We start from the raw sequence: 27607 nt of genomic DNA, 5'->3' as shown, positions 1-27607 counted from the left end.
ACTCTTTCGTGTCTTGGGATTTTGTGAACCTCACCATCCTTAGTCTGTTGTACTAGTATTCTGGGGGTTTTTAGTTGTGAATGGCGCATATTGTTCCAGTGGAAGTGTGTCGTGTTTATTTAAGTTTATCATTGCAAAAGTTTTGGATTGGTCATCCAGTTAGGCTGTTCAGCTTCGTTTGTTGAGGCTTCTATCTAGCCTAGTCTTAGTTTGTGTTCTGTGTCAAGATGAAGGGTGGGTCTCTTGGAGACTTGGTTCATTTTAGTTATTTGTTCAGCTTTGGAATTCGTTTTTATAAGGTAGACTGTAGTATATCAGTCTGTTAGATTTTTCCCGATGCTATGTTTGGTCCTGTGGACTTCGGTGCTGTCTTCGCTCCACTCTGGTTTGTATGTGGCTTTATGAGACATTATGAGCTACTCTCGACCTTTTGTTTTCTCTATGCGTCTTCAGCAAGAACCCTAAACAGCTTGAATACCAGCTTCAAGTTCTCCCATCAGTATATGCACCTTCAGCAAGAACCTTAAGCAGCATGAATTTCAGCTTTAACTTCTCCCATCAGTATGGTTTAAAAAGAAACCCAGCAGTTCACAAACCCTAAGCAGCATAAAACTTTAACTTCAACATCTCCCATCAATATGTTTATTGAAAATCCCAGCAGTCCATGCTAAATGTGTCGTAAAATCTAGCACTAAAGTTTAACTGTAGTTTCGATGGGCCGGAAGACCTCAAACTTTAAGTTTTGTTTGTATTAATTAAGTTATAACGGTTCTTCATTGTATGGTGTATTAGTATCTTTATTCCTTGTCGTAGTCGGTTGTAATATCTTAAGTTGTAATTTAGTTGGAGTTTGTAATTCCTCTTTAGTAGTTTTAGTAATAGCTTTATTGTTTTATCCTTTAAGAGTTTAGGAAGTTACCTCTGTAATAGCATCTTAGCAATATCAGCTTTAATCCTTTAAGGGCCAAGACTGGATTTTACCTCAAGACTCGATCAAAGTTAAAGATTCATTGAAGTTATGAATCGAGCCGAAAATCAAAGGAGCAGACGATCACTTGTGAAGCTCACCGCAACATCGAGATAAGAAAACATGACTAGCAACTTCAATCAATTGTATCGAAGAACTCTATCACCAACTGAGATCCTATGGACACTGCTGTGTTCATCAAAAGTACAACTTTTTTTGTGGAAAGCATTGACCGGAGGCCTTTCGACCTTCGACACCAACACCCGCACTCGCTGCAACTCCGATTCGAAGACTGCTATTAATAGTTCCTTAATAGTTTAATAAATTTCATGCTTCAAAAAGAAAATCTAGGATAGGTAACCTAAGGGTTAGAATTAAATTAGAAACACCATAACCGACCCGCTCCTAGATGGATTCCGTCAGGTACGGGTAATTTCGGGAGGGAATGGGTTGGGTTGGTGGGTTGAGTCGGTTTTGTGCGGCCCTAATTCGAACGTAGGTCTTGAAACGTTAACTGAACGAGGGTCCATTTTTTGCTGTATGGCAAAAGAGAACGTGCAACGGATGAGTGCTCATGGATCTGGTTTTGTTAGGTGTGGGTAGACTACCAAGTTCCACTGAATCTGTGTGCATCTTTTAATTAAACCGTGATAATAGTGCACGTAATTAAATTACTTGCTCAATCATCTTACATAATGTCAGTAATTAGATTACTTTATATCAAAACTTAGGAAAACAGGCGCTCTATCCACTGAGCTAGAAGCACCCTCTTGCCAAATATGTAGAGCATTTACAGACAAAAATTGTTTCCCAGATGTTTGAGCAAAACCTTCATAACACAGGAAAGCAAAATGACTCTTCCCACTATGTACAGAGACAGTAAACTTGCACAGTGTTTCCAGAGAATTTGTTTTTTAGCAAAATAAAGCCGGAAGAATACAATTAAGAGAACACAAAATATCATCCACAACAAATAAATATGTTCATCGTCTGAATAACTCACTATTACATCGACCTAATTATCATTCATCCATTTGGCTGTTTTGGCAACCCAGGCATCCATTTTGTCTCCTTCTCATGTTTTCCCATGGTATAATCTGAATCATAATTTAATGCAAGTCCTCCATATTAACCTGTAGAATCAAAAGACTAATTTAATCAAATACAGAACAGCTTAAACCTATAAAAACCACCATGCACTAAAAATATATATTAAAAAAAAATTGCACTAACAACAGAGCGTGAGTATGAGCAACGTTGCCAACCTTCTCACTCTCCTGAACCTTTCCAACCTTCACTTGCACTGGGTCACTAAGGTACTTCTGTAACGCATAAGCTCATTAGCACAAACGATTGACTTCTGAAGAAAATCATTGTATACATGGTGATATGATCACAAGGGTAATATCCAAAACTTTACCTGCGCAAGGGCTTCAATTTCTACTGGCATTGTTGCACTAAACAGCAACGTTTGGCGCTTTATGGGAACATTCCGCATCACCTGAAAGCCAATAAAATAACCAATAAATAGTATGTCCGCTTACACACACGCACATGCACGTTTCAACACTGAAATTGCTAGACATGTGACAACCAGAAACCCAGCAACAATAAAAGAAGGGATTTCGAGCATGAAGCACCTCTCTTATCTGCGGCTCAAACCCCATGTCCAACAGTATGTCAGCCTCATCCATAACAACAAATGAGATCCTAGAGAGGCAGGTGTTCCCTTGTTGCAAATGGTCAATAAATCTTTCAGGTGTGGCAACCACAATATTTACTCCCGCTCGCAACTCAGACTTCTGTCATGGTATGCACCATTAAGGAAAATGGAGAAAATATAAGTGGCACTGATATGCTACGGCTACATTAAGTTTGAGATTTCCTTATACTTCAGTTAAATCAAAAAATTCAAAATGATGACAATCATGTAACACGAACTCCTAAACTACAAAAAATTACCTGCTCTGCCATATTTGTTCCACCCACAACAGTAGCAGTTCTGAAGGACTCCAGAGATCTACTGAAGGCCTTAACCTGAGAAAATATTGAACAACCATAGAGCAAGAACGAATCAGACAAGTAACTAAAGAAGGTAAGATGACCTCAAAATAGTTAAATTGAACAAAATTTGGTGGACAAGAAATTACCGTTTACCTAGTGAGACAAGAAAGTGCCATACACAAAAATAATGGCTTTTTAGTGCCATAAACATAAAAACAGAACTGTATGGCTTTTTTCAAAGTGCAAAAGTGAAATTTCAGAGAAGTTGTGTTCCGGCCCAAGAATAATGTCCTTAATTTGGTTATTATAGGTTGAAAAATTAAAATAGTAACAATATCAAGCAGAGGTCACAATTCGAAGAGTAAAAGACAACTCACAGACTTTAGCAACACTGCATACGATATACAAATAATCTGATTGTGTAATACACAGAAGACAAAAGGACCAGTTGGGAAAGCATTTCTAATCTTGTGGTAGATAATCAGTAACCTCACCTCTTTCTCTATCTGTTGGGCATGTTCTCTCGTAGGTGCCAACACTAACGCAAGAGGACCATCACCTCGCCGAACAGAAGGCTGAGCTAGGCAATGCTGCAGAGTGGAAACAATATATGTGTAAATAATGCCAATATAATAAACAATATAATAATGCCAAAAATGACAAAAGTTCAATCTAAGGTGGGAAGCTAAAAATGGAAACCTGAATCATTGGAATAGCGAAAGCAGCAGTTTTACCACTCCCAGTCTCTGCACAACACAAAAGATCCCTTCCATTAAGAGCAACTGGCATAGCTTGGGCCTGGATAGATGTCGGTGTAGAGTACTTGTGGAACGATATATCTTTCATGATACTTTCATGCAGACACTGAAAACAAATTACACATAGTTATAGCAACGTGAATCCTGGTTATAGATTCGTTCGTAGTTTCTTGAAAAGAAAACAATGTTACCATATTCGTAAAAGATTCAATTGGAGCAGGTGCAGGAGCAGAATCCAGTGCAGCAGTAACATTAACATTTAGCCGCAAACGAGCCTTTTCAGTCTGTAGAAGAATATAGCATATCAATTTCTAGTAAAATAGATTAGAAATCACATAAGTGAACTATATTGCAGAATTTTCCCTAGCTAGAAATTCGTTTTGATTACAGTAGGTCATTATCGGGGAATATTAAGAAAGGGAATTGCAACATTGTTATCAATATTCACTGTAACTAGATTCATTGAACAAAACGTCATCGACCAAACATGTTATTAGTAATTAAGGACCACATACATGGTCCCATTACTGCCTGCGGAAAAGGACAACTGGTTCTTCATCGCTTCAGTTTATTCACACTTCTAGAACTCCTTTACCTCTTAAAAAGTCACCGCTACATACTACAACGAACTTAGCAGTGATCTGTACAAACTTGAGGCAGTTTATATATTTGCACCATGCAAACATTCACCAGATATCACGCACATTTAGGGAATTAATATTAATGAATGTCTAGAGAAGAACAAAAAGATACATGATAAGAAAATTACTCACTTCTTGGCGGTGTCTGAATTGGTGGTCTCGAACAGGCCAGAGGCTTTCTGCAAAAGATCTAAATAAGGAAACAAAAGCTAATCCCGAATATAAGGAAACCGAACTTAACTCCGAAACCACACCATCTTTGGCCTTTTTTGTTGACGTCTTCTTTTTCCAATCATAAGAATATAGACAGACTTTGTTTATATCTAATCTGTCCATAGTTGGGTAGGATTCTATAATAATCCGGTCTTCACCTGCAACACCATGGAAGTAAGGGAATCTACCATGCCTGTCGCCCCACTGAAAAGGTAAGTTCATCGTAATTTCAGTCCACTTGCTGTAGCTACCGGTAGAAGTATCATCACCGCAAATCCATAGCTTCACAACCTTATCAGTCCAGCGTTGTAGTAAAGATATATGTCCACCCACTTCTATTAAACTCTGATAAGGACCACAATGGCCTCCGGGTGGATTCTTACATTTGTCTTTGATATGCTGAGGAACCGTAATCACTTTGAATTTCTCCTGCCCAACGTCAAATGCGTTTAAATTTTCAGGGATTCCCACGAAACCACTACCCCAGTAAATGAAACCATTTGAGCAAATTGAAACTTTTACAGGATAGTGCGTAAATGGAACCTTCTCATCAATGTTTCTCCAAGTGTTCTCCCCTACGGTCAAGACCTCACAAATGCCTGTCCAGTGAAATTTGTCATCTTCACTGTCGATGCCAGAAAAACCTGTCGCTTGTCCATGTAGACACCAAGCGCATACAACTTTGTGTTGTTTGGTGGCAGGATCAAATCCAAAGAAGTAAGTTGGTAACCATACAGCACGAGCATATTCTTCAACGAAATTGTACTTTTTGTTTTGACGAAGCGAAGAAACGATCCATGGTGTTCGTTCTCTAGTGCTTGGATTTAATATGCAAACGGCAGCTGAACGACGGTTAACAAAGCAAATCAAACCATTAACAGGTGGTAGAATCTCAGTATAATGAAATGGCTTTTGCTCTGATTTTCGAACAGTAGTTCTAATGGCCGGCGATGTTCCACTTTCAAATAAATTGCCTAGCAACAAAGACTGTTGATACTTACACTCCCGGGCACCCGCATACCCCCTTGTATTCCTGCGCGCAGGGTATCTTCCAGAGCGATTAACGGTATAACGAGGAACAACAAGAAAGAGATCTGGACAATGTTGCTTTGACTGAGAGAAGTGTAAATCAATCAAGCCTTGATCTTGGCAAATTGAGAACTGCCAATGTTTGCTTACACACTTGAATCGCATGAGTGATTTGACAGGGAGCCTACTCAATATCCCACGCATTATTCTATAGTGATCGAAAATACTGCTGCTGCTCAGAACCTTGTTGCCACTACTGCACTTGGCCATTGGCTTCCAATTGTTATCCATCTTCATCTTCATCTTCTTATTATTCTCACTATGTCTAATAATTTCATTTTCCTCACTATTGCTGAGGCTACTACTACTACCAATATTCTCCACACTGCACTTGGCCATTGGCTTCCAATTGTTACCCATCTTCATCTTCTTATTATCCTCACTCTGTCTGATAATTTTATGTTCCTCACTATTGCTGCTGCAACTACCATCAATAATAACTTCTGAATTGCCATTACCACTACTACTACTCTCTCTGGTACGCCTCTTTCTTATTTTCTCATTAAAAGCTTTATTACTTAGACTCAATTTTAAAGGATTCACATTAGTTCTTAATCTCCTGCCGTACCTCTTAGCTTTGTCACCCATTATCAACTCTCCAAGTCGGTGTCAAAATAAATTAGAATATACTAACTGAAACTCAAAGGCGATACTTAGACGCCTAGGGTTTATACGGAAAAGCTGATGATGAATGAGGAAATTGCAGAAGAAGACCAAAGTTCCCTAATATAAATAGCAGCATGTACATATCCTTCTTCTAGAACGATATCACTGTAAGGCGGATGATGATGCGATAAACGCGGATCTATTAAACATTAGAGAGAATTTTAGAAACGAACAGATGGTTCATCACGATTAATGGTTCCTGATCCATGCGGCGGGGTTATAATTGTAAAACCTATTCTTTTGGACTCCAACTTTAGACGGAAAGTACGAGTTATGGACCAAAGAAAACTGTAGAAGAAAAAGCACGAGTTGGACTCGGATTCCACCAGGTCAGGAGCCCAGTTAGCATTTCGGCGTATGTACGAGTATTATACGTATTCGTAAAAGTTGAAATTCGCTTAGAAAATCCTGTTAATAATTCGTGATTTGGCAATAATGCGGAACTGCATGCGCACATTTACAATTCATTTCACATATTTGAGTCCGGCATTGAAAATTTGGCGTAAGTGAAATGATAAAAGTAGGCCTTCTATGTACAATTTGTGGTCTAACTACTAATACTAAGAAATATATGCTAATTAAGTACCAAAGAGGCAATTAGCTCAATGGTTTGTAGTGTGGTGAAGGACAGTAACCCTTGTGTGTTTTCTCCTGACTCACCATAGTCATCTGCATCTGAGTGAAATTACCTGACTTGAGTCACATCTGACTCAACTGACTCAAAAATATGTGAATCAATGGTTTGGTCCCATGAGCCAGGGGTTTGTTACCTGGAACAATCCCAATGAAGTCTTCAAGTCGTTAACCTACAAGGTCTCGTTAGAAACCGAAGGTTAAAAGAGAATCGACTCTAGCAAATACAACTAGTATCACACAGAAGGTGTGGGGATTAGGTTTCCCAATTGTTAGAGTTCTCCTTTATATAGTCTCTCAAATCAGATTTTGAAATCTAAGTTACCTTGGTAGCAAAGCATTCAATATTCACCGTTAGATGAAAACCTTATTAGATTCAAGCTAATATCTTCAGCCGTTAGATCGAACTTAGCTTGTTACACACGAATGAAATGCAGGTTTATTTAGGTTTGTGTAACCGTACCCAAACATGTACACTTAGTTGGTTCAATAGTAGTTAATAAAATGGTAATCCATATGAGCACTTTCATATTAACCGTATTCATCTTAACCATAACTAGTTCAAATGACTCAAGAGAACTAGATAGAAAGTTGTTCAATTGCTTAGATCTCATAAAAGTATAAAAGACACAATTGAAGCAAAAACAATTTGATTCATGAAATGCAAGTATGCATTCCGTAGTTTATATAAGTTTAAGTTCACGAATAACCGTTTTTAGAAACTAACCCACTTAAGTACGCATACTGGTACGCTGACTTAAGTACCAGGAAATAAGTTTGTTTTTAGTTCATAAACTCCGGCAGAAATTCATGGGAGTGTGCGTGCTAGTATGTGGACTTTAGTTCCGGTTTTCCTGAGCAGCAAAGTACGCATACTTTGGTTCAAGGAATAAGGACTTACACATGTATGATTTATCACACAATGTTTATATCCTTTCAAGGTTATATTCTAAACGCTCATTTCAATCATTGAAACATTTTTAAAGGACGTTATATAGTTGTTATTCACAAGCTATCTTTCCTCAAAGCGATTTTCAAGTAATTAAAACTAATATGTCACTAGTAAAGATTAACTTGGCCAAAGCGAAAGCTTACAAACACATATTTCGAGAAATAGATAAGCGAGATAAACTCGGCTCGAAATAGCAAATGTGTATAATCATAGTCTACATAGCAATACGACTTTTGTCTCAATATAGGAGACAGATAAGTTCAAGTCTCAATATACCTTTTAGTCGATGAAGTTCCACCAGTTCCTTGAGTAGTTCTTCATCTTTGTATGATGATCGCCATGGAGTCTAGAGCTCATCTACACTTTCTATTCTAGTATGAGACTTAGCTATGAGTAGATGATCGAATTTTAGATAGTGGTAAATAGAGTTGTCGTTCACTCGGACTTTGTTGGATTAATTTTAAGTTTTAATAAAAGAAAATACTAAAAATGAGAATATATACAAAATATGGTCACAAGATGAAGAGATGACTGGGCCTCAGGATTCCACTGCTTTTCATGTTCACGGGGTTCATAAATTAATCTTAGACATTTATAGCTCAAAACAAAAGAAACCATAACTCTATTCTTTGCCAAAATAGATTTCATAAAACATTAGTTGTAAGTTGTGAGCATGACGCATCAAAATTAATTGAAACTAAGCATGCAACATCAAACAAAATGACAAATAATTAATAGAAATCATAATTCATTAAAAATCAGTGCAAATAGTAATTCAGGAATTAATTTAATTTACCACATGATGAAATTCATCTTCATCCGTCATCCCAGAGATGGGTTCTAGCTTCTCATGGTGAGAACACACTCAAAGGAATTTTTCATTGCTCAAAAAAGGAGTTCACAATAATGAAATGGTAGAAAATTAATAAAAACCGGGTTTGTAACAACTATATTTGTTAGAAACCTAACTGTTACAAAGAACGGTAATTGTGAAGTGTCGTTGTTCTTGTATAAATACGACTGTCTTCTATGGTCTTATATTCTTCGTGTTCTTCTTCACCAGCAGAACTTGTTTGTCTCTGCAACTTGATTTTTCTCCATCCACAACTCTTTGTTCGCTTCCCAGTCACTTCATCCCCTTTCTCTGAGTCCCATGAAACCTTTATATACTCGACAGGGACAAAATATCTCCTCATAATTGCTCCAAATCTTCTATCTGTCAAGCCATAAACTCGGGATTATTTTCTTCCCTGATTTATCATTCCATGCACCTGATTGCGGCTAACTCACTCCAAACACGCAGAAAACATTCTTGCACGCTCCATAAAGTGTCTCAAGTCCTCCAAACTCGACCAATGCTTATCTCGAACTCACGGCCAGTCATGTTATCCCGTGAATATCTCAATTGCACATGGACTTCCCTGTTTTCTTCCATTCGATTATTCGGCCAAATCTAATCAATTCCAAGGACCTTACCAGACCTGTTTCATCATCACATGCCCAAACAAAGCCTTTCCCATGATAATCTCCAAGTAAATCTCTGCCCAAACTTTCACAGAAAACCCGAGAAAACTAACCTCTCATGTTTTGTTGAGAAACAATATCCAGCCAAACTTGATCGCTCAAACTGCCCGTACTAAGTTTGTTATGCTCTATCGAATCATCTCAAAGAGTTTCAGCCATTGAGTCTCTCTAAAACACCTTCAAATCTCGAATCTAAATATGCCTGTGTGTCTGCAAAGTTTTCCCGCCAAAACTGGTTTGAACGATTGAGAAGAAGGTCATCCCTTATCCGTCTGTGGAGTGTAAATAACAGGTATCCAACTGAGGTGCCCCTTATAAATTGAGGTTCCCATTATACAAAAGCGAGAGTCCGAATAACACTTGTCCTCCGGGTGATTTTACTAACTTTTCGAGCCGAATTTTCCAAAAATGTTTATTTCCCAAAGATGCCTACAAACACATAAAGCACCAAAATTAGTACAAACTCGAGTGCCAACAATATACAGTATTGAGATCAAATTAGACCCAAAAATATGTCTGTCAAATACCCCCAAACTTATTACTCCCTCCGTATCAGGAAAAGAGCTACTTTTCCAATTTGCACAATTTTTAAGGTAAATAGGTAAGGGAGTGGATTTTTAAATTTATTTCCAGAATTACCCCCAACAAAACATTTAATTCCAAAATTATCTTCTTCCTTCTACTTTCTTCTTCGACATGTTTTCTAGTTTCTTCTTCGACCTGTTTTCACGTCAATTCAAATTTTGAAAACTTAAAGAAACATTGTGCCTTAATAGCTAGACTGACATATCCATTTTGCTGTGAGCTTAAACTGTCATGCACATGTCACATTTCATATTTTGATGAGTTGCGGAGCGAAATGAGCACAAGAACGGCAAAGACTCCCGCGGAAAGGAAGCGAAGAATGATGTTTGCAAGAGCCGGATCAACTAGAAGTGGGCTTGAAGAGGAAGAATTGTTCTTAAAGAAGATATGGGCTTGGCATACCCAATGCCCAAAACCCTTACCCAAATCCATTTCCATATCCATACCCATTTCCATGAGAGCCGTCAGATTGGATCCATCACATCATCCCACGGTCGCCTCATCATCGTTCATCAAACTCTGAAGCTCCTGTCAAACATCATAGTACCTAACTCCAATCTAAGCCGTCAGTTTTGATGTATCACACATCCAACGGTCGCTCCAAACCTGCTTCCATCTTGTCGTTAGATCCAATTCAGATATGATTATCCAACGTATCATCTTCGCTGGACATCGAATTCGCTACAACCGCTCAACACTACAACACCTAACACCTATACCCGCTAGCCAAACAACCCCTTCTTCCCAAAACCATCGACTCCATCTTCTCCATTCCGTCTGCAGAGGAAACTCTGCCACCACCATCACCTCCACCACCGTTCTCAACCACTTTCTCAAACAAATCCCAAAACCCATCATCACAAATCACTCTCTTCTCTACTTTTATCAACCTAATTCTTTGTTATCTAGATCTGTGAAGTATTAGGTTGACGACAGTGGAGTAGGAATGGAGTAGGGGTAAGAATTCGGCTCTACAACTCGCATCACAGGAGCATGGGAGGAAGCAGAGGAGTGGGTAGAATCAATGGAGTGTAAATCAGTCGAAATGGGTGAGTTATTGACATCTCAATACCTAACTTAAGAACCCTAATTTCTCTGTTGAATTGGGGGGGAAATTTGTAAACCCTAGAAATTGTGGGTATAAATAGAATGGTGTTTTGTTGTTGTAAAGATATGCCTGGATTAGCCAGAGCACCACCTTAGAGGCATGGACTAGCCAGTGCTCTCTACTGTTACTTCTTGTTTAATTTCAAGTCCAGTAATTTCAATTGTATTTGTTCACCATGTCTAGTATGTTCTAATTACTCTTGCTAGGGTTTAGATGAAACCAATAATCCATTTCTAATTTTGATTCATGTTTTGGTATTGTTCTTGTTGTGTTGTAATGTTTTGGATAAACATAATCTTAGCCTTCAGCAGATTGCTCTCACAGTGGATGCCATGTATCCATTGTAGTTAGGATAACACTAGGTTGATTGTGTTAGAACTCATGCTTACTTGATTAATATTCAATCATTTGACTAGTTGTGCTACAAGTAGACAGTTAGTGCTCAGGAGGGACACTTTAGTTTTGATTAGAATATCCATATTAGGATTATTTAATCATCTGAGTGAGTAATCTTGGGTTAGTTTATCTTGTGAGAGGACAACTAATACAAGGATTAGTAATCATCTTAGTGATACTAAACCATCCTCTTGAAACTACCCTTTGATGTGCAGCAGACTAGAATCTTCACTGACATCTAGATAGTCGACAGAGCTTAGAAGTTTTCCGTTATCTATACAAGGGACAAGAACATTATTGAGACTGAATTGACTTAGTGTAGGTTAGGAGGTGGATTCGACATCCCTAGCACCCTTTTTATATGCTTTTAGATTACTCTTTGCGTTTTGTTTTAATATTTCAGTTACTATCAACATCTCAGTTGTGTTTCAGCACAACCAAAAATATCTTTTGTCACTTAGAAATCAGTTAGTATAAGATCATAGCTTCAACTTACACCCACCTTGTCCCTGAGGATCGACCTGTGCTTTCCCTGTGTTACATTGTGACACTGTGCACTTGCAGTTATAATTGTAGGCATCTCTAAAGGCCTACCAAGAATCATCCACAATATTAGTTTTTTCTAAGGCATAATGAGTTTCTAAAGGAGTAGTTATCTCAGGAATAGAAGAGATGGACTCTGGTGTGAGATTTGCATCAAAGGGATCTGGATAAGTGAAAATCTCGGAAGTTTTACTATTTAGGAGAGTGTAATACGGTATTTTCTCCTAAAAGGTTACGTGACAAGATATACGCAACTTTTAACTAACAGGATCATAACATCTATACCCTTTTTGTTCTATACCATAACCTAAAAACACATAAAACTGCATTATTTTTACTGATTTTATTACGTTCCCGTTCTGGAAATAGAACAGAACAAGTTGAACGAAAGACACGAAGTTCTGAGTAATTAGGTACTTCTCCAAAAAGTCGTTCATATGGAGACACTCCACCAATAACAGCTGTTGAACTACGGTTTATTATATAGACAACAGTGAGGATAGATTCTCCCCAAAAATTGGAGGGAACGGATGCAGAAAGTAATTAGGTTCTAGCAGTTTCAATAATGTGACAATGTTTTCGTTCTGCAATACCGTTTTGCTTAAGAGTTTCTGTGCAAGAAAGTTGAAGAAGAGTACCTTCTGATTTGAGAATCTTTGAATGGATTAGATATGTATTTCCCCGCTTGATCAACACAAAAGATTTTAATGGTTTTTGTGAACTGTTTTTTGATCATGGAAGCAAACTCGGTATATATTTTCAAAAAATCAGATCTTGAACTTAATAAATAAACCAAAGTGCCCCTCCTTTAGAAACAACGGGTGACTTTCCCCAAACATCTGAAAGAATTAAATCGAAAGGTGCAGTTGAAAAGGTGGTACTCTTATTAAAAGGCAGTGCTGGTTGTTTAGCCAGCTTACATGTGATACAATAAGGCTCTTTATCTAGTTGAACTGAGCCTAAGATACCTTTATTAATATATATGTAAGACGAGAAAATGAAATATGGCATAACCTAGAATGCCAAGACATGAATGGGGAAACAATGGATGAAGATATGGATGTTGAAGCAGCAACAACATGACTTTTATACTGTGGAGAGATAATGAGAGACTCAAGAAGGTATAATCGATCCATTATACGGCCTATCCCAACTGGCTTCTCCGTATTTGGATTCTGTATAACACAACCAGAAGGAAAAAAGTGAATGGTAAGTCCTTGCTAACATAGTTGTCCAATAGAAATAAGATTCATGGTAATCTTTGGAACTAGAAGTACATTTGGACATACAGTTTGTTTGAGGATTTAACCAATCCAATGTGAGTTTCCAATAATTTCGAACCATCAGCAGTATGTATTTTAGGGGTTATTATTGAATGTAACTTCTCAAAATACTGTGAATTAAATGTCATGTGATTGGATGCACCTGAATCTATAAACCATCCAGTTGAATAAATACCTAGGGATATTGCAAGTGTGGAGGCTACACTAGAATTATTACCAATAGACAAGGCTTGTTTGATAATCTCTTGAATATCAGACAAAGATGGTTCATGTTTCTTCTCAATCTTAGATGAGACAGGTGCTGCAGTGAATCGTGCCAATGTTGTGTTAGAGTTTCTCCTATTTTCACGCATAATTCTGGATGTTGCTGATGGAAAGTTGTTCACCGTATGTCCAAGCTCCTTGCAGTAGTTGCATTGTTGTGAAAACAAAGCTTGAGCTGCTGGTTGAGTACAGTTTCTGGCCATGTTTCCAAGTTGTTTGCAGTTGTGACATTGAATTTGAGATATGTCACAGTTTGGTGGGTTTTTCTGGAAATTATAGTTTGATTTTGAAGGTATAATAAATACAGCTGAGATATCTGTTGGCTTGATTCTTTTCCTTGTTTCTTCAGTCATGAGCTCACACAATGCAGCTTCTACAGTGGGAAAAGGTGAACGGTGGAGAATAAATGCCTTGACAGATTCAAAATCATCCTTTAAAGACACGAGGAGTTGAACTAGTGGTGATTCTTCACGGTATTTTCCCATAGTTGAGCATCAACGGTCCATTGGGGTTCCATTAATGCCAGTTGATTCCATACCATGGGCATCTCAGAATGGAAATCTGAGATTGGCTGATCATTCTGTTGTTTCAAAGATCGAATATCTTGTTCAAGATTATAACGTAGAGAAAAATTATTTTGAGTGTACCTTTTGGAAAGAAAATCCCATGCGTACTTAGCAAATTCAAATCTGGTAAGCTGCATGTTGATTGATATGATCACGGTGTTTCGAATCCATGTAAGGATTTTATGATTATTAGTCTCCCAATCTTTCGAACTGTCACTGGTTTCAGGTAAGGTTTTGTTTGTTTTCTTTGAGGTTTTTGTTACAGGACATTTTTTCTGTACCATCTATATATTTCCATAAGCCTTTTCCTATTAGAAAGCTTCTCATGAGGAAAGACCAGTGATTATAGTTGGTTCTATCAAATTTTGCTGTGATAGGTTGGTAGTCTTCTCTAGACATGATGAACAAACGGGTATCTCAATAGAAAGGATTGAAAAGGAACAAGAATTCTGGTTTTGACAAAAGAAAGGAATCTGATTATTGGTTGTTTGCAGCGGAGGTTTGGATCTTTTGTGGCTTTGATGCCATGACAAAAATATTCATGGAATCAAGAGTTCTGTATATTGATCAATTACAATGAAACACTGCTTCTTATATACAGGCTATACAATACTAAAAAGGGAAACAAGTATATTTCAGAATATGAAGAAAACAAAGAAACTAATATATACTGAATATCTTCAGTGTATCCTAGAGTAATAAAAATGAATGTGCAAAGATATGCACATTACTCTAGAATGACAACATGATTTTTAACATGATACATATACTCATTATTCATTTTGAGATTGGGTATAAAATTTACTTCAAATATTCATTCTGGATTTTTTGGTCAACTTACGGCTAGGAAATCATGAACTCTTAGCCGTAAATAAAGAAAATCAACATTATTACGTCTACGAATTCATCATTTTCCAGCCGTAAGTAAAGAAAATATCGGATTTCTAGCCGTAAATGAACTACTTACGGCTCAAAAAAGATGAATTTCTAGCCGTAAGTATTTCCTGAAACTAAAATTCAATCATACTTCGATCATTTAAACGTATTTAAGTAATCAATAAAATTAACGGGTTTGTCGATTCTTACCTAATAAAAGCTATGGATGGAATATTATAAGGTTGTTTAGTTGTTTTCATTTCTTGATTTTTGATCCCGTCAAAAAAAAAATTGAGTTCATGATTTTGATCATGATTGATGAATTAAAAGAAAAGGGAATGATAAGAATAATAAAATTAGTTTTTTTTATTAGATTAAATTGGGTAATAAGGTAATATGTCTAATTTTGTGGGGTAGTTTTGATATTTTACATAGATTAGGTTCCCCCATATCCACATTTTGGTTATAGTTATCATTTTAAGTCCCCAAAAACCATCCCTTATAGCCCCAATAATATGATTCTAATATATTATGTAGTGTTATTTTTATCGTTGTTAGTCTCCTCTGACCTCACCTTGAAGAACTACACAATCCCTGTGTTGGGATACCAACACCAATTACATAGTCTAGTTATTTTAGGAATTAGCATACGTTTCCTTATTTGGTATTTGCTTAGTGTTCAAGTCATGTTCACTATATATTCATATTTTGTTCTAGGGTTTAAGAATATCATTCAATTAATACAACAACTCAGTTCTTTATTGTTACACAACATAGATGGCTAATCCCCATAAAAAGAATTTTATCTTAGGGTTCTATTTTATTTTGTGTTCTATTTATATGTTTTGGTCTAGAACCCTAACACCTGGTATCAAAGCCAGGTTACCAGCTAGAGCAATGAGGGATAGATTTGCCTCATTACCAGCTCCACTGGAAGAAATGAAATTACTATGAATGACTTGGTATTGGATTCAATTTTATCAGAAGATGAACAAAATATTACTGAGAAGAACGCCGAAAAGGTGCCAAACATATTGTCGAGAAAGAAGAAATTGGTGGAAAAGAGATTTCCCAATCATTCTTAAGTTGTGCACTGTTGACAACAACTTAATTCGTGACAAGTACTACTATTCTTATTTCGCCTAATCTCGAGGAATATTTGATCGTGGCAATATAGGTGCATTCTAATGTCTTTCTCAGCGAATAATAGAGGCTAATTTTCATGATAATATTTCTAATATTCTCCTCTTAGAACATCATAACGTGTTGGCATGGACGGATCGTGTTTTTAGCTTGAAAAATATGGGCTCATTTGTTCTCCGCATGAAAGTAAGCGACAGCGTTGCTTTGCTTGATTCCCTGACTTTGAGGATGTGGCACATGATTGCAGACCTGTTGTGGCCACTTTGGCACTCAATGAATTGGATGTATTTATCTTTGGAATTGATTTCTTTGCACAAGTCAAACTTACCAAGATTATGGAACCCACCTTGGTTATCAGTTGCAGAGTCAAAATGATGTTTCCACGATGAGTTATAATGATCAACTTGAGGACAAGTTTCATTTCAAGGGGATGAGAATGTCAGGAAACTGATTCTATTTTTTGGCTAGATATGTTTTAGGAATTCCTTTATCTATGTTTAATCAATGTTCTAGATTAGTCTTATGGATCAACTTGAGGACAAGTTGTGTCTCAAAGGGTTGGGTATGTTAGGATACCAACACCAATTACAGAGTCTAGTTATTTTAGGAATTAGCATACGTTTTCTTATTTCGTTTTTGCTTAGTGTTCAAGTCATGTTCACTATATTTTCATACTTTGTTATAGGGTTTAAGGATATCATTCAATTAATACAACAACTTAGTTCTTTATTGTTACACAACAGAGGTGGCTAATCCCCATAAAAAAGGATTTTATCTTGGGGTTCCACTTTATTTTGTGTTTTGTTTATGCGGTTTTGGTCTAGAACCCTAACACCCTGTCTATAAGGTTACAAATCTAAATTGGTTTAGAGTACAATTCATCTCTCTTCGTCTCTTATATTTGTCAAATATAATGCAAAAAATTGCTTCACTGGGCCTAAGACAAAGAGCTCGAGAAAATAAAATTAAGTTTCCAGGATAATCATGATCACGGTGATCCTAAATGTACATTAAAGAAATCACGCTGAATATTAAATATCCTAGATAAATTGGGGTACATCCAGATTAATTGGGGTATACCCTGATTTAAATGGACCTAGTGCCCTTACTAATAGGAGGTAAAATATGAGTGAGTTTACTTTAATACCCATGAACTAATTAAACTTAAACATTAAACTATATTTTAATCGATTAACCCTAAAATTAAAAACTAAACCAATTCTTAATCTTCTCTTCCTCATTCATCTTCTATTAACCAATCTGCAAATTTCTGCAAATCGTCAATTTTGATTTTCCACAAAAATGGTTGATTCTAAACGATCAAGCAACGATAAAGATTCAACAAGTAATAGCAAAAAATCCAAATCAGAGGGAAAAGGTAAGGAAAAAGTTGAAACCAGTGAAATCAGTAAACCCGAGAATGCAATCCCTGAGAATGTTGAAAAAAACCTTCTACCGGCGAAAAGACTGTAAGTGATATCTACACTCAAACCCATCATCGTGTTGTGTGTTTTGATTGTTATATTAGGTTAGAAATCGAAAATGATGATTTTCAGGGTCTTTGGTCGGCAGGGTTTTTAAAAATAAGATGTCGGCCTTAAGATGTAAGTGGTAGTCGGCAGGGTCGTAACATGAATAACATGCCGACTTTTCATAATTTCCATGGCGACTGTGAAACATTAACCAGGGCCGACAGGGTAATCAATAACCAACCATGTTGACTGTTATTTAGTCGCCATTTTCTTAGACTTGTACCTCACGGCTTTATTTAGTTTATTTTACAGAAACTTGATTTTCCTGAGTTCAAATTTGTTCATAGTCGACATCTTATATGATTAGGACCCTGCCGACTATGCATTAGCCGGTATTTTATATGAATATAACAGTGCCTACTAAGTGTTAGTCGTATTGTTATAGAATTTTGTTATTAGTCGGCATCTTATATGAATAGGACCTTGCCGACTCTTCATTAGCCGAAATTATATATGAAAATAACCATGCCGGCTTGGTGTTAGTCGTCTGGTTCTAGATTATAGACCATGCCGACTAGTAAGAAAAAACAATGTTTGAAGGTGTAGAATTTGCATTTTTCTTTCGCTTTAGATGTACGAGGCGGTGGTGAAGAATTGATTATTGTCTCCTAAGTAAAAGGAAAATATTAATTAATTGTTCACCATTTCCCCATACACTTAAAGTGGGAGGGAGATGAAAATTGTTATCCAAATTCTTGAATGTACCGACCAATATCATATGTTCAACACTGTTGTCTGTTTTCATATCTTTTATTTGTGTATTGTTTAGGTTCCAAGAGGAAAACCTAGAAGATATCCCTTGTCCTACAAATGAAGAAGAGCTAATACCATGGATTAACAAGCTTTATCCTTCTATAAAAGATCCTAAGGATGAAACTGAAGAGAACTTCCATGTAAGAAAGTTACTTCTGATAGGTAAGATGTATCTTAAAGGATTTCTAAAGTTTGTGAAAAGTCCTAGAAATCCCCTCAACTATGTTGAATGCACATCATCAGAGGAAGAAAAATAGGAATATGATCCAAGAACTTTTTCCAAGGCATCTGACTTTTCTGGAGTGAACCTCTACTACAACGAGGCTGGAGAATACACAATAAAGGGGAAAGCAAAAGCTGATACTGGTGAAAAATCTAGTGATGGTGAAAAAATTGATGATGTAGAGTAAGATAACAACAATGAGAAGGATGAATGAAATTTGTTTTATATGTTTGTGTTATTATGCTTCTACTATTATGTTTTGAACTCTTAAATTGTGGTTTTAGACTTTTTAGTAACTCTTGAACTTATGTTAATTTCCAGTTTCACTTGATTTAGAAACTTAGCCTTTTTTAAACATGGTTGAACAATACTAGAGTTGTAGTAAGTCGACACGGTTTGAAATGGTAGACCTTGCCGACTTAATATAATATGCTAGTAATATAAAAATATTTCTTTAAGTACAAGGTACAACCCATTGAATGCTCAACGGATAGAATTTTCAAAATCAAGACATTAAGTGTGTTGTTAATATAAAAACACTTTCAACTTCATCTTCAACCATTCATAAAGAATGGAAGGTTCGAGTGCAACACAACCAATGATTTGTAGTATTTATACACTAAGTGGTCATTTTGCAATTGATTGTCCCTTTGAAGGCAACAAATGCACCATTGATGGTTGTAAGGGGTTTTTATTTCTTATCAAAGTTAAAGTAGGAGATGAGCGCATGTTGTGGGTTTTTCTATTGGATTGATGAGCGCCTAGCTCTATATGAGGATGAAGTTGCTAAAATCAACCTTCTTCCATGCATAGATCCATGTTGCGATGGTAAAATGAAGTTAATTACCCCTCCTAAGAAATTGTGTATCGGAAAAAGATACTATATATGTCCCAAATGTGTTAGGGTTAAGTTTTTAAGGTTTGTATGCTCTAATTAAGTGTTGAGTGCATCTCAATGCACTAAGAATGTTACAGTCGGCATGTTTTAGTTTATGTACAATGAATACTTGTTCATAGTCATCAAGGTTGATTTATATTACTACAAGTTATTTAATTTAAATTTAGTCGGCAGTATACAAAATTCAAAGCGTGCCGACGTACTTACAGTCAGCAGTGGAAAAAATAGTAAGCTTGCTGACAAACACACATTAGGCAGTATATTTATATAATACAATGCCGACTATACTTTGGAGAACATCCGGGAACAATAGAAATTTTAAACCGTTTGGTCGGCATGGGTGTGTTCTTCATCCTTGCCCACTAACAATTAGTCAGCATTGTACGAGGACCAAAACCATGCCGACCGTCCCAGGCTTTCTTTTCCACTATTGTTACGCATATGCAGTCGACAACCTGGAAAAACTCTAACCTGTCGACCCTAGGGAAAAATTCAAACTAATTGTATAGTCGGCATGGTGGTATACTAATTACAATGCCGACGGTTCAGTAAAAAGCTTAAGTCGGATGGTTAGAAAATAAAAAAAATGTCGATGTATAAAAGGAGTAAACACCAAAAAATCTACATCCATTTCATTCATTTGTAGTACTCCAAAGAAAATTACACAAAACACGAATGTGATTACAAAAAGATTCCTTATTTCTTAATCACAATCACCAATCACTCAAATTTATTGAAGGGAGTTCATTCAAATCTATTGAACCTCCTTTAGTCAAATATATGGGACCTTTGATAGACTCATCTAAAGCATTCCAAAGGTACATGTTGTCCTCATAAAGTTTCATCAATTCCTTGTTCTTGTTGTTTATGATCTTTTCCCAAAAACTAAACCTACAAAGAGGAGGTAATGGACATTCCTTATTCAGTTGTAGACCAATAAAATGATTGTTATCCACCAAAGCCATAAAAATTCTTCTATGCTTGAGCTATTCCACACAAACCGCATGTTTCGGTGCAAATGCTACACAACACCCCTTACTAAAAAAATGTACTGCGCATGACTATGTATCCTCCAATAGATGGCCACACTCCGATATTCTCATCCATTTCTCCCATTTGATCGGTGCATTTCCCTCCGGTCCTTTAACACTAGTAAGCAATTCCTTAAAAGTCGCTTCTTTGTCCTCCATAGAACCTTCTAGCATCATTGAGATATAAAACTCCTTGTCTTTTTCTATCTGGGAAGTCATCTTCTTTCTTATGTATTGACATTGGGTGAGATTCTCCTCCATCGCTCCACTTAGGTGTCCCAATTATTGGAAGGCAACGTGAAATCCATAATTTCAATCCTTTGGGACGTCATCGGTACCAATAACGAACTCTTGAATAATTTGAAGGAGTTATACTCGATACTCATCCACTACTGGTTTTACTTCCTTCCTCGGACGACCTCTTTTCTTCACAACATCTCCTTGACTTGGTTGACTCTCATTAAGAGGTGTAATCATTGGGTTCACTTGTTGATCCGTTGGTGTGGTTGAATCCTTCCTCGGCCGACCTCTTTCCTTTACAATAACTTCCGCACTTGCTTGACTCTCAAGAGGTGGAGTGTTATTTGGATCCGAGTTTGAAACTGTTGGTATAGTTGTTTCTTTCCTCGGGCGACCTCTTTTCTTTTTATCCATCTCCTCGTTGTATTCCGTCCGGTATATTCATTTTCGGAAGGATTGCATGTTGTACTCAAATACTCTTTCATTTCCTCCCTTTCTTCCTCAATTGTCTTTGTGGTAGGTGGTCTACCCGGTGGATCTTATTTCACGGGTTCTTGAAGTTCTTACATAAAAGGGTAAACAATCAGCATCAACTTGTTCTTAATATTTTGTTTATCCAACCTATTCAATGTAGGGTACTTGTCGAGGATTATTCTCCAAAGTTCCGTGTCGTCAAACTCTTCACCAGGATCTTCTCTTGGAGCCGGGGTGAAAGATAGTTGCTTCCAATAAGGATCAATATCTTTAATCGGAATCGGAGTTTTATACCTACCAAGCATATGATGACATGGAATTCTGATAGCCTTCATTATCTTACACTTACAAGGAGTGCTGGGTTTGTCATACTTTTGATACAACTTGAGATGTTTCATCATAAAACGGATTGCTCAATGCGAGCCGTTAGAATGTATATCAACAAGCAACCGATCATCCTTTTTAAAATCCTTCAACTTCTTGTACATACTTTCTTCGAATTGCTTTCTTATCCTGTTGATATCATTATTAGTATACTCATGGATAACATGTTGCACCGTCACAATCCCATTTTGACTCGTGAAAAGTAAACCTTTTAGTATCCAATGAGCTTGCACTACCATACTTGTGGACTCAAGTTTGAAATGTTTATAGTCATAAGTAAAAGCATACACAAACCACTCTTTGTGTGGCCTCAACCATTGTCTCTTGCAATATTCCACTACTTTGGGGTAATTAGTTTTTCAAGTTTATCTCATATCTTGTCACACTCATCGACCAAACCAACTTATACCACGCTTTCATGAATAACCAAATTTAATCTCACCTTCTTTCCATTATTCGTCTTCTTCCTTTTTCTCTTCCTTTCTATCCTCTTTAGTTAGTTTACTAAAACGTTCATCTTCCTCTTTTTCACGTTTAGTACCTTTCTTTGCCTTCGGTTTTTGGATATGACTCATACAATTCTTTCTAAGATTGCATTGTATGTGCTATGTGCAAAGAAAATTTTGTGCATTCGGAAAAACTATCCTCACGGCATTCATTATTGCTTGCTCATTGTCGGTCACTACAACCGTGGGAGTTCCGTCTTCGTGGTAGAAAAGCTTCAAAGTTTCAAATGCCCAAACATAGCACTCATCCTTCTCTCGATCCATAAAACACCATGTCACCGTGAATGATTGCTTGTCCGAGGTTTGTCCTACAATGTTCAACAAAGGCATGTTATACCTATTCGTCTTATAAATACAATCCATGAACAACACTTGGTAGAAGCACCTTACCAATTGAATCATATTCGGATCCACAAGAAAAATACGATCCACGTTCCCCACTTTCGAATCATGGTGTCTCACCGTGTATTTGTATTTGTGGGCCAACCATTGTGATTCTTCCATCCCATTCAATTCTTTTGATAGTTGCTTTGGCCGCATAAATTGTAGACATGAAGAAAGGTTATGCGGGTCATCCCTCCTAAACTTAATAAGGAGCTTGCTTGGCTTAATTTCCTAACTTGTTCTTACTTGTTCGAACTCGTGCGGTTTCAACTTGGCAATTTGGGGGTGTCCAACAATACTTTGCGGATCTTTATGGTTATGCCAACCAACATCAACTATATTCATTCTCCACATGTTATCGGTTTCTTTGTTCCTCCAAAAAATAATCTTGAATGGGAATCCACGCTTCTTTGACTTGGTCTTGTACACCCTAGTCGTCTTCTTATCATACACATAATCATTTCTCTTGTGACTTTCCTCCGACCCACTACATTCGCATACCATTTCAAACCGCAAATATTTTTGTTGGGTGTTTTTCACTAGAACGCACATCTTTTCTTTTGCTTTCTCAACAATCGAATTGATTGCGTCGTCTTTTTTCTTCCACTCCAAATCATTAGCATAATGTGCGGAAGTATCAAGACCCCAAACACTGTGAGCTTGAGGCTGATCCATCATTGGTACCAATGCAATCTACAAAACTTCCCAAGTTAGTTGATATATACTACCACAGTCGGCAAGGTCGATAAATAAAACATTAACGACCAAAGAACAGCCGGAAGAGACTGAGAATACCACAGTGCCGACCAAACTACAGTTGGCATGGTCGACATATCAAAAACAATGTCGGCTAAAGCATGTTTCAAATCACGTCTCTTGAGCTGCAAAAATACTATAGTCGACGGGGTTCATATTTTCGACTTTGCCGACTAAACTGCTCATGAAAAGTCATGGCATTATGTAATAAAGACAATGCCGACTCTTATAGTCGGCAAGGTCGTACCATCGTCGACCTTGCCGATACTGGGCAGGAAAAGTGAAAAAAATCCATCCTTTTGCATGGAAAAATCACAATCTTCACCACGTAAGTTGTGTACCCGATTACTTTCAGCTCCTTTTTCTTCTTCTGGGTCAATAGAATTCTTCATTCGTATCAACACATTCATCACTTCCATATCCATCTTGAGCTTGAGGAAAATAAAAGTGAGGATTATGCAAATAATCCATCTGATCATGATTTGGTATATCATCATACAAGTACTCATCTGTAGGAGGAAAATTAAAACACTCCCCCACTTCAAAATCAGGATTAGAATCACCCCCCCTCCAAAAAAAAAAAAAACTTCTTCTACTACTTCACTCCCTTTCTTACTCTAAATTATTTCCAAATCCACTCATATAAATCAAATAACTAATCTAACTAATTTAATTAATCTAATCATATTAATTAAATTAGTGTTAATCATTGCAGGGACAATTTAGCCATTTAGAATATACATGGTTAAGGAGTATCCTGTTTTACTTCAAAATAATTCAAGTTTTGTCTCGTTAGGTATACCCTAATTAATCTGGATATACCCCAATTTAACCAGTTTAAATATCTCTTTAATGTGTTCCTGCTTTAAAGGTATACCTATTAACTTTAAAGCAGTACATATCTATGCTTACATCAACTTCTGTAGCTAGCATTAATCTCAACTAAAACTCAAAAGCTGTTGATATTTAAACGTAGCATATGCTTACATCATTTGGCGGATAAGCATGTGGGTAGTAATAAGAAATCGTCCTAAATAACCCGTGACTAGATATACATGATGCAAACATTTGTCACCAATTATACTTAAGTAGTATCGGTTAACAAACCATATATTATTCCCCAGAATTGCACCCCCGCAATATTCTGTCTTTTGGTAGATGATCGTCTAGATGAATAGCACCAATTATACTTAAGTAGGATCGTCTAGATGATGATGCAAGAGGAGCAAAATACTACCCACAGGGGATCATCTATTAGTTGACGCAAGGTCTTTTAATATCTCTGATGTAAATATTCAACTGGGGAAGAGTACCATGGGAAAGCCAAGTCTGCATCTTGTAAGCAATTTTATGGCAAACAATAAGGGTGATTCTTGTGGTTTTTCATAGTTTGTGAGTTAAGAGTTTGCCATAGGGAATCCCCTGAACCTTGTAACCACATAGCTAGGAACAGTTTGCAAGAGTAATTAGACTTTTTTTGAGAATGCTCATCAGTAATCTTTTAGTTAAATGCCAGATTTCTTTTGTTGTTCTCAGGCTTGCAGTAGTTCTGTTGCTACTGCAGTCTTGAATGCTCAAGGATTTTGTTTGTTGTCTGATTAAATATAGTTCAATTACTGGTAAACTAATTTTGTTAGTCTCTGACAAATACCTTGTGTGACCTGGTTTTGAGTTTGGGGCGTTCAGTTTATAATGCATGTAAAATGAGAAGCCAGTAATCCAATTGTCAGTGTAGGTTCCTGCAGAAAGTTTTTTTTACTGGTATATTGGGATGTCATCTACTAAGGGATATTTACTTCAGAAGCATAGTAATTGCTTCACCATTGTGCATTAATATTTGGTAGCTGGCAAGTACACTGCTTGCCCTTCAGGGTTCATTTCATTTATTCGATATGGTCTATATTTTTAGAGAGCTCAGACCTCCTTGGCTCCTTCCCAACCCATCTAATCAGCAAAGGCGAACCGTGGAGATGAAATGGTGCAACCAGGGATAGCGTCTAATTGGCAAAAGACAAACTGCCATTTAGAGACGCATTGATCAGGAAACTTCAAGTAATGTGAAATAGTATTATCAGGTTAGTTCTAATGAGAAGAATGCCACCAAATGGTGGATATGGTTTCAGGGGTCCTTCAAATATCAATCAGCTCATCACCCCTAACTGCCAAATGCATCCCTTACTAGGAAGATTTCCGACTGACATGATAGGAACCTAGCAAATCTCACAGAAACAAAATACGCCTACACATTAAATAAATCCAAGTGGCGGACACATTTACTACACGGACATAGTTAATTTCATGTTTGTTCTAAAACATTAAAAACCCTTTGAGCAATTACAAGATTGGGGTAAAAAAAAAGTGGAATTACAGATTTTCAGTGCGATGTCCAGATTCCGGTATCCACATAAGATTAACTATGACCCGTTCTTTACTACAGTATATATTTCTTTTCCTGAATGGGGTGTTCAGGAGTTTCCTTCTCAAACTTGAACACAAACTTGCTCAAGAAAGTCGTTCCAGTCAATATAAGTTTTAGATATTACATTCAGCAACACCTGAACACAGTCTTAACGCAGCAACGACGTTTTTGTTGGTGTTAATGTTCTTGAGTGCATCAATGATTGTACCCCAAGATATATGGAAGGACCTCGGCAAGTTCAGTTCCCTTTGAGTTAAGGAAATGCAATTTATGTGGATTGGATAAGAGTATGGGTTCTTGATAATGAGATTGGAAATGTGAGCTTAGGATAATTGATTTTAGTACAAGTAGATAAAGCTTTATCTTTTGATAAACCACACAAGACAAGAAACCATTGGCGTTTTAGGTGAAAAAACTCCATTGGCTTTCATTTTGTAAAACAGCCGAAGTTGCTTCTTTGCTTATTTTTTTGATGCCATCAACCCTTTTATCTACTAGGTTGGCTCTCTTGGTTCCGGCTGGGCGTCTCACTGAGGCTCACAAAGCGATTTTTAGAAGATACGATACAAATAATAACTCGTGATCTGAATCTGATTATGCATACGACATAACTGACCATCTACGACCAAATAGTTTGATTTTAATGATGGGAAAAACATGATTTAATCCTCTTAGATCCAGGCCCACATCAGTTTAGTTCCTTTAGAAATCACCTTTACCATTTAGTCCATAATTATTAAAAAATACCAAACAGTCAATAATACCCTCCTCTAACCATTACCGCCTAAACACAATAACATACTGTTAATTTCTACTTATTTTTTCTTTCAGAAATCACCTAAAAAAACAGACTTCATTCCAGAAATGGAGTCCATATAAAAGCCTAAAAAAACAGACTTTATTCCAGAAATGGAGTCCATATAAAAGCCTAAAAACACAGACTTCATTCCAGAAATGAAGTCTATATAAAAGCTTAAAAAAAAAGATTTCATTCTAAAATGAAGCCTAAAAAACAGACTTCATTCCAGAAATGAAGTCCATATAAAAACCTAAAAAAACAGACTTCATTCCAGAAATGAAGTCCATATAAAAGAACAACTGCATAAAAAATCTAAAAACATCTTCATCTTCTTCAACAACAACATTAACAAATAAAGGAGAGAAAATGGATTTCATTTTAATCAATGAACTTCACCATCATCATCGTCTTCATTATCTTCAAAGCAGCAGCACAAAGTTCATTTTAATCACAAATCTCCATCACAAATCTTCATCATTTTCATCATTTCATCTTCTCCACCATCTTCAGCAACACTAGCAGCAACAAAAAAAAAATAATACAAAGCAAAAAAACGGCACAAAGATTCATTGTTCCACCTCCTCCAATTGAAATTACAGCAGCCGCGAGTCCGGAACATGAACTTGAACTGTTGAAAACATCTCAAGAATATTAAACTAAGACCAGTTTAGCAAACTACACCTTGTGAAAAAATATATACTGTCGTAAAAAATATCTGTGGTTGGAATTGTTGAAATATTTGAACTTTTCAGGGTCCAATGGTTCGTTAGCGTGATAACCGTTGTTAGGAGTATAGTGAGAAACTTTTTTTTTTTCCTGTTATGCATGACAGGAAGAATGGTTATCTGGACGAGTTAGAAGAAAGTGAACAAACACAGAGTACAATTAACGGCTTTAAATCTGTTTAATTTCGAGTACTCGGGGAGAGGGAAAGGCTTTGACTGTTGACCCATTACCTTCTTTGAATGAATAACTTAAGTTCCGGACCTAAAATCAT

The 27607-nt window shown here is 36.8% G+C and overlaps 1 protein-coding gene across 1 annotated transcript; it reads right to left on the bottom strand.

Moving 5' to 3' along the window:
- Positions 1-1770: 1770 nt before the first annotated feature.
- Positions 1771-6566, bottom strand: LOC113271800. Its single transcript, XM_026521719.1, has 9 exons — positions 4503-6566; positions 3921-4013; positions 3671-3835; positions 3466-3561; positions 2930-3004; positions 2608-2769; positions 2388-2468; positions 2233-2289; positions 1771-2100 (listed from the first exon to the last, which is right to left on the bottom strand). Exons 1-9 carry the CDS (start codon positions 6258-6260, stop codon positions 2077-2079), a joined length of 2511 nt encoding a protein of 836 aa, XP_026377504.1. The 5' UTR covers positions 6261-6566; the 3' UTR covers positions 1771-2076.
- Between the last annotated feature and the right edge of the window lie 21041 nt (positions 6567-27607).

Source organism: Papaver somniferum, chromosome 4, assembly GCF_003573695.1.
Source record: "Papaver somniferum cultivar HN1 chromosome 4, ASM357369v1, whole genome shotgun sequence".
Classification (NCBI taxonomy): domain Eukaryota; kingdom Viridiplantae; phylum Streptophyta; class Magnoliopsida; order Ranunculales; family Papaveraceae; genus Papaver; species Papaver somniferum.
This window is presented reverse-complemented; position numbering and strand designations above follow the sequence as displayed.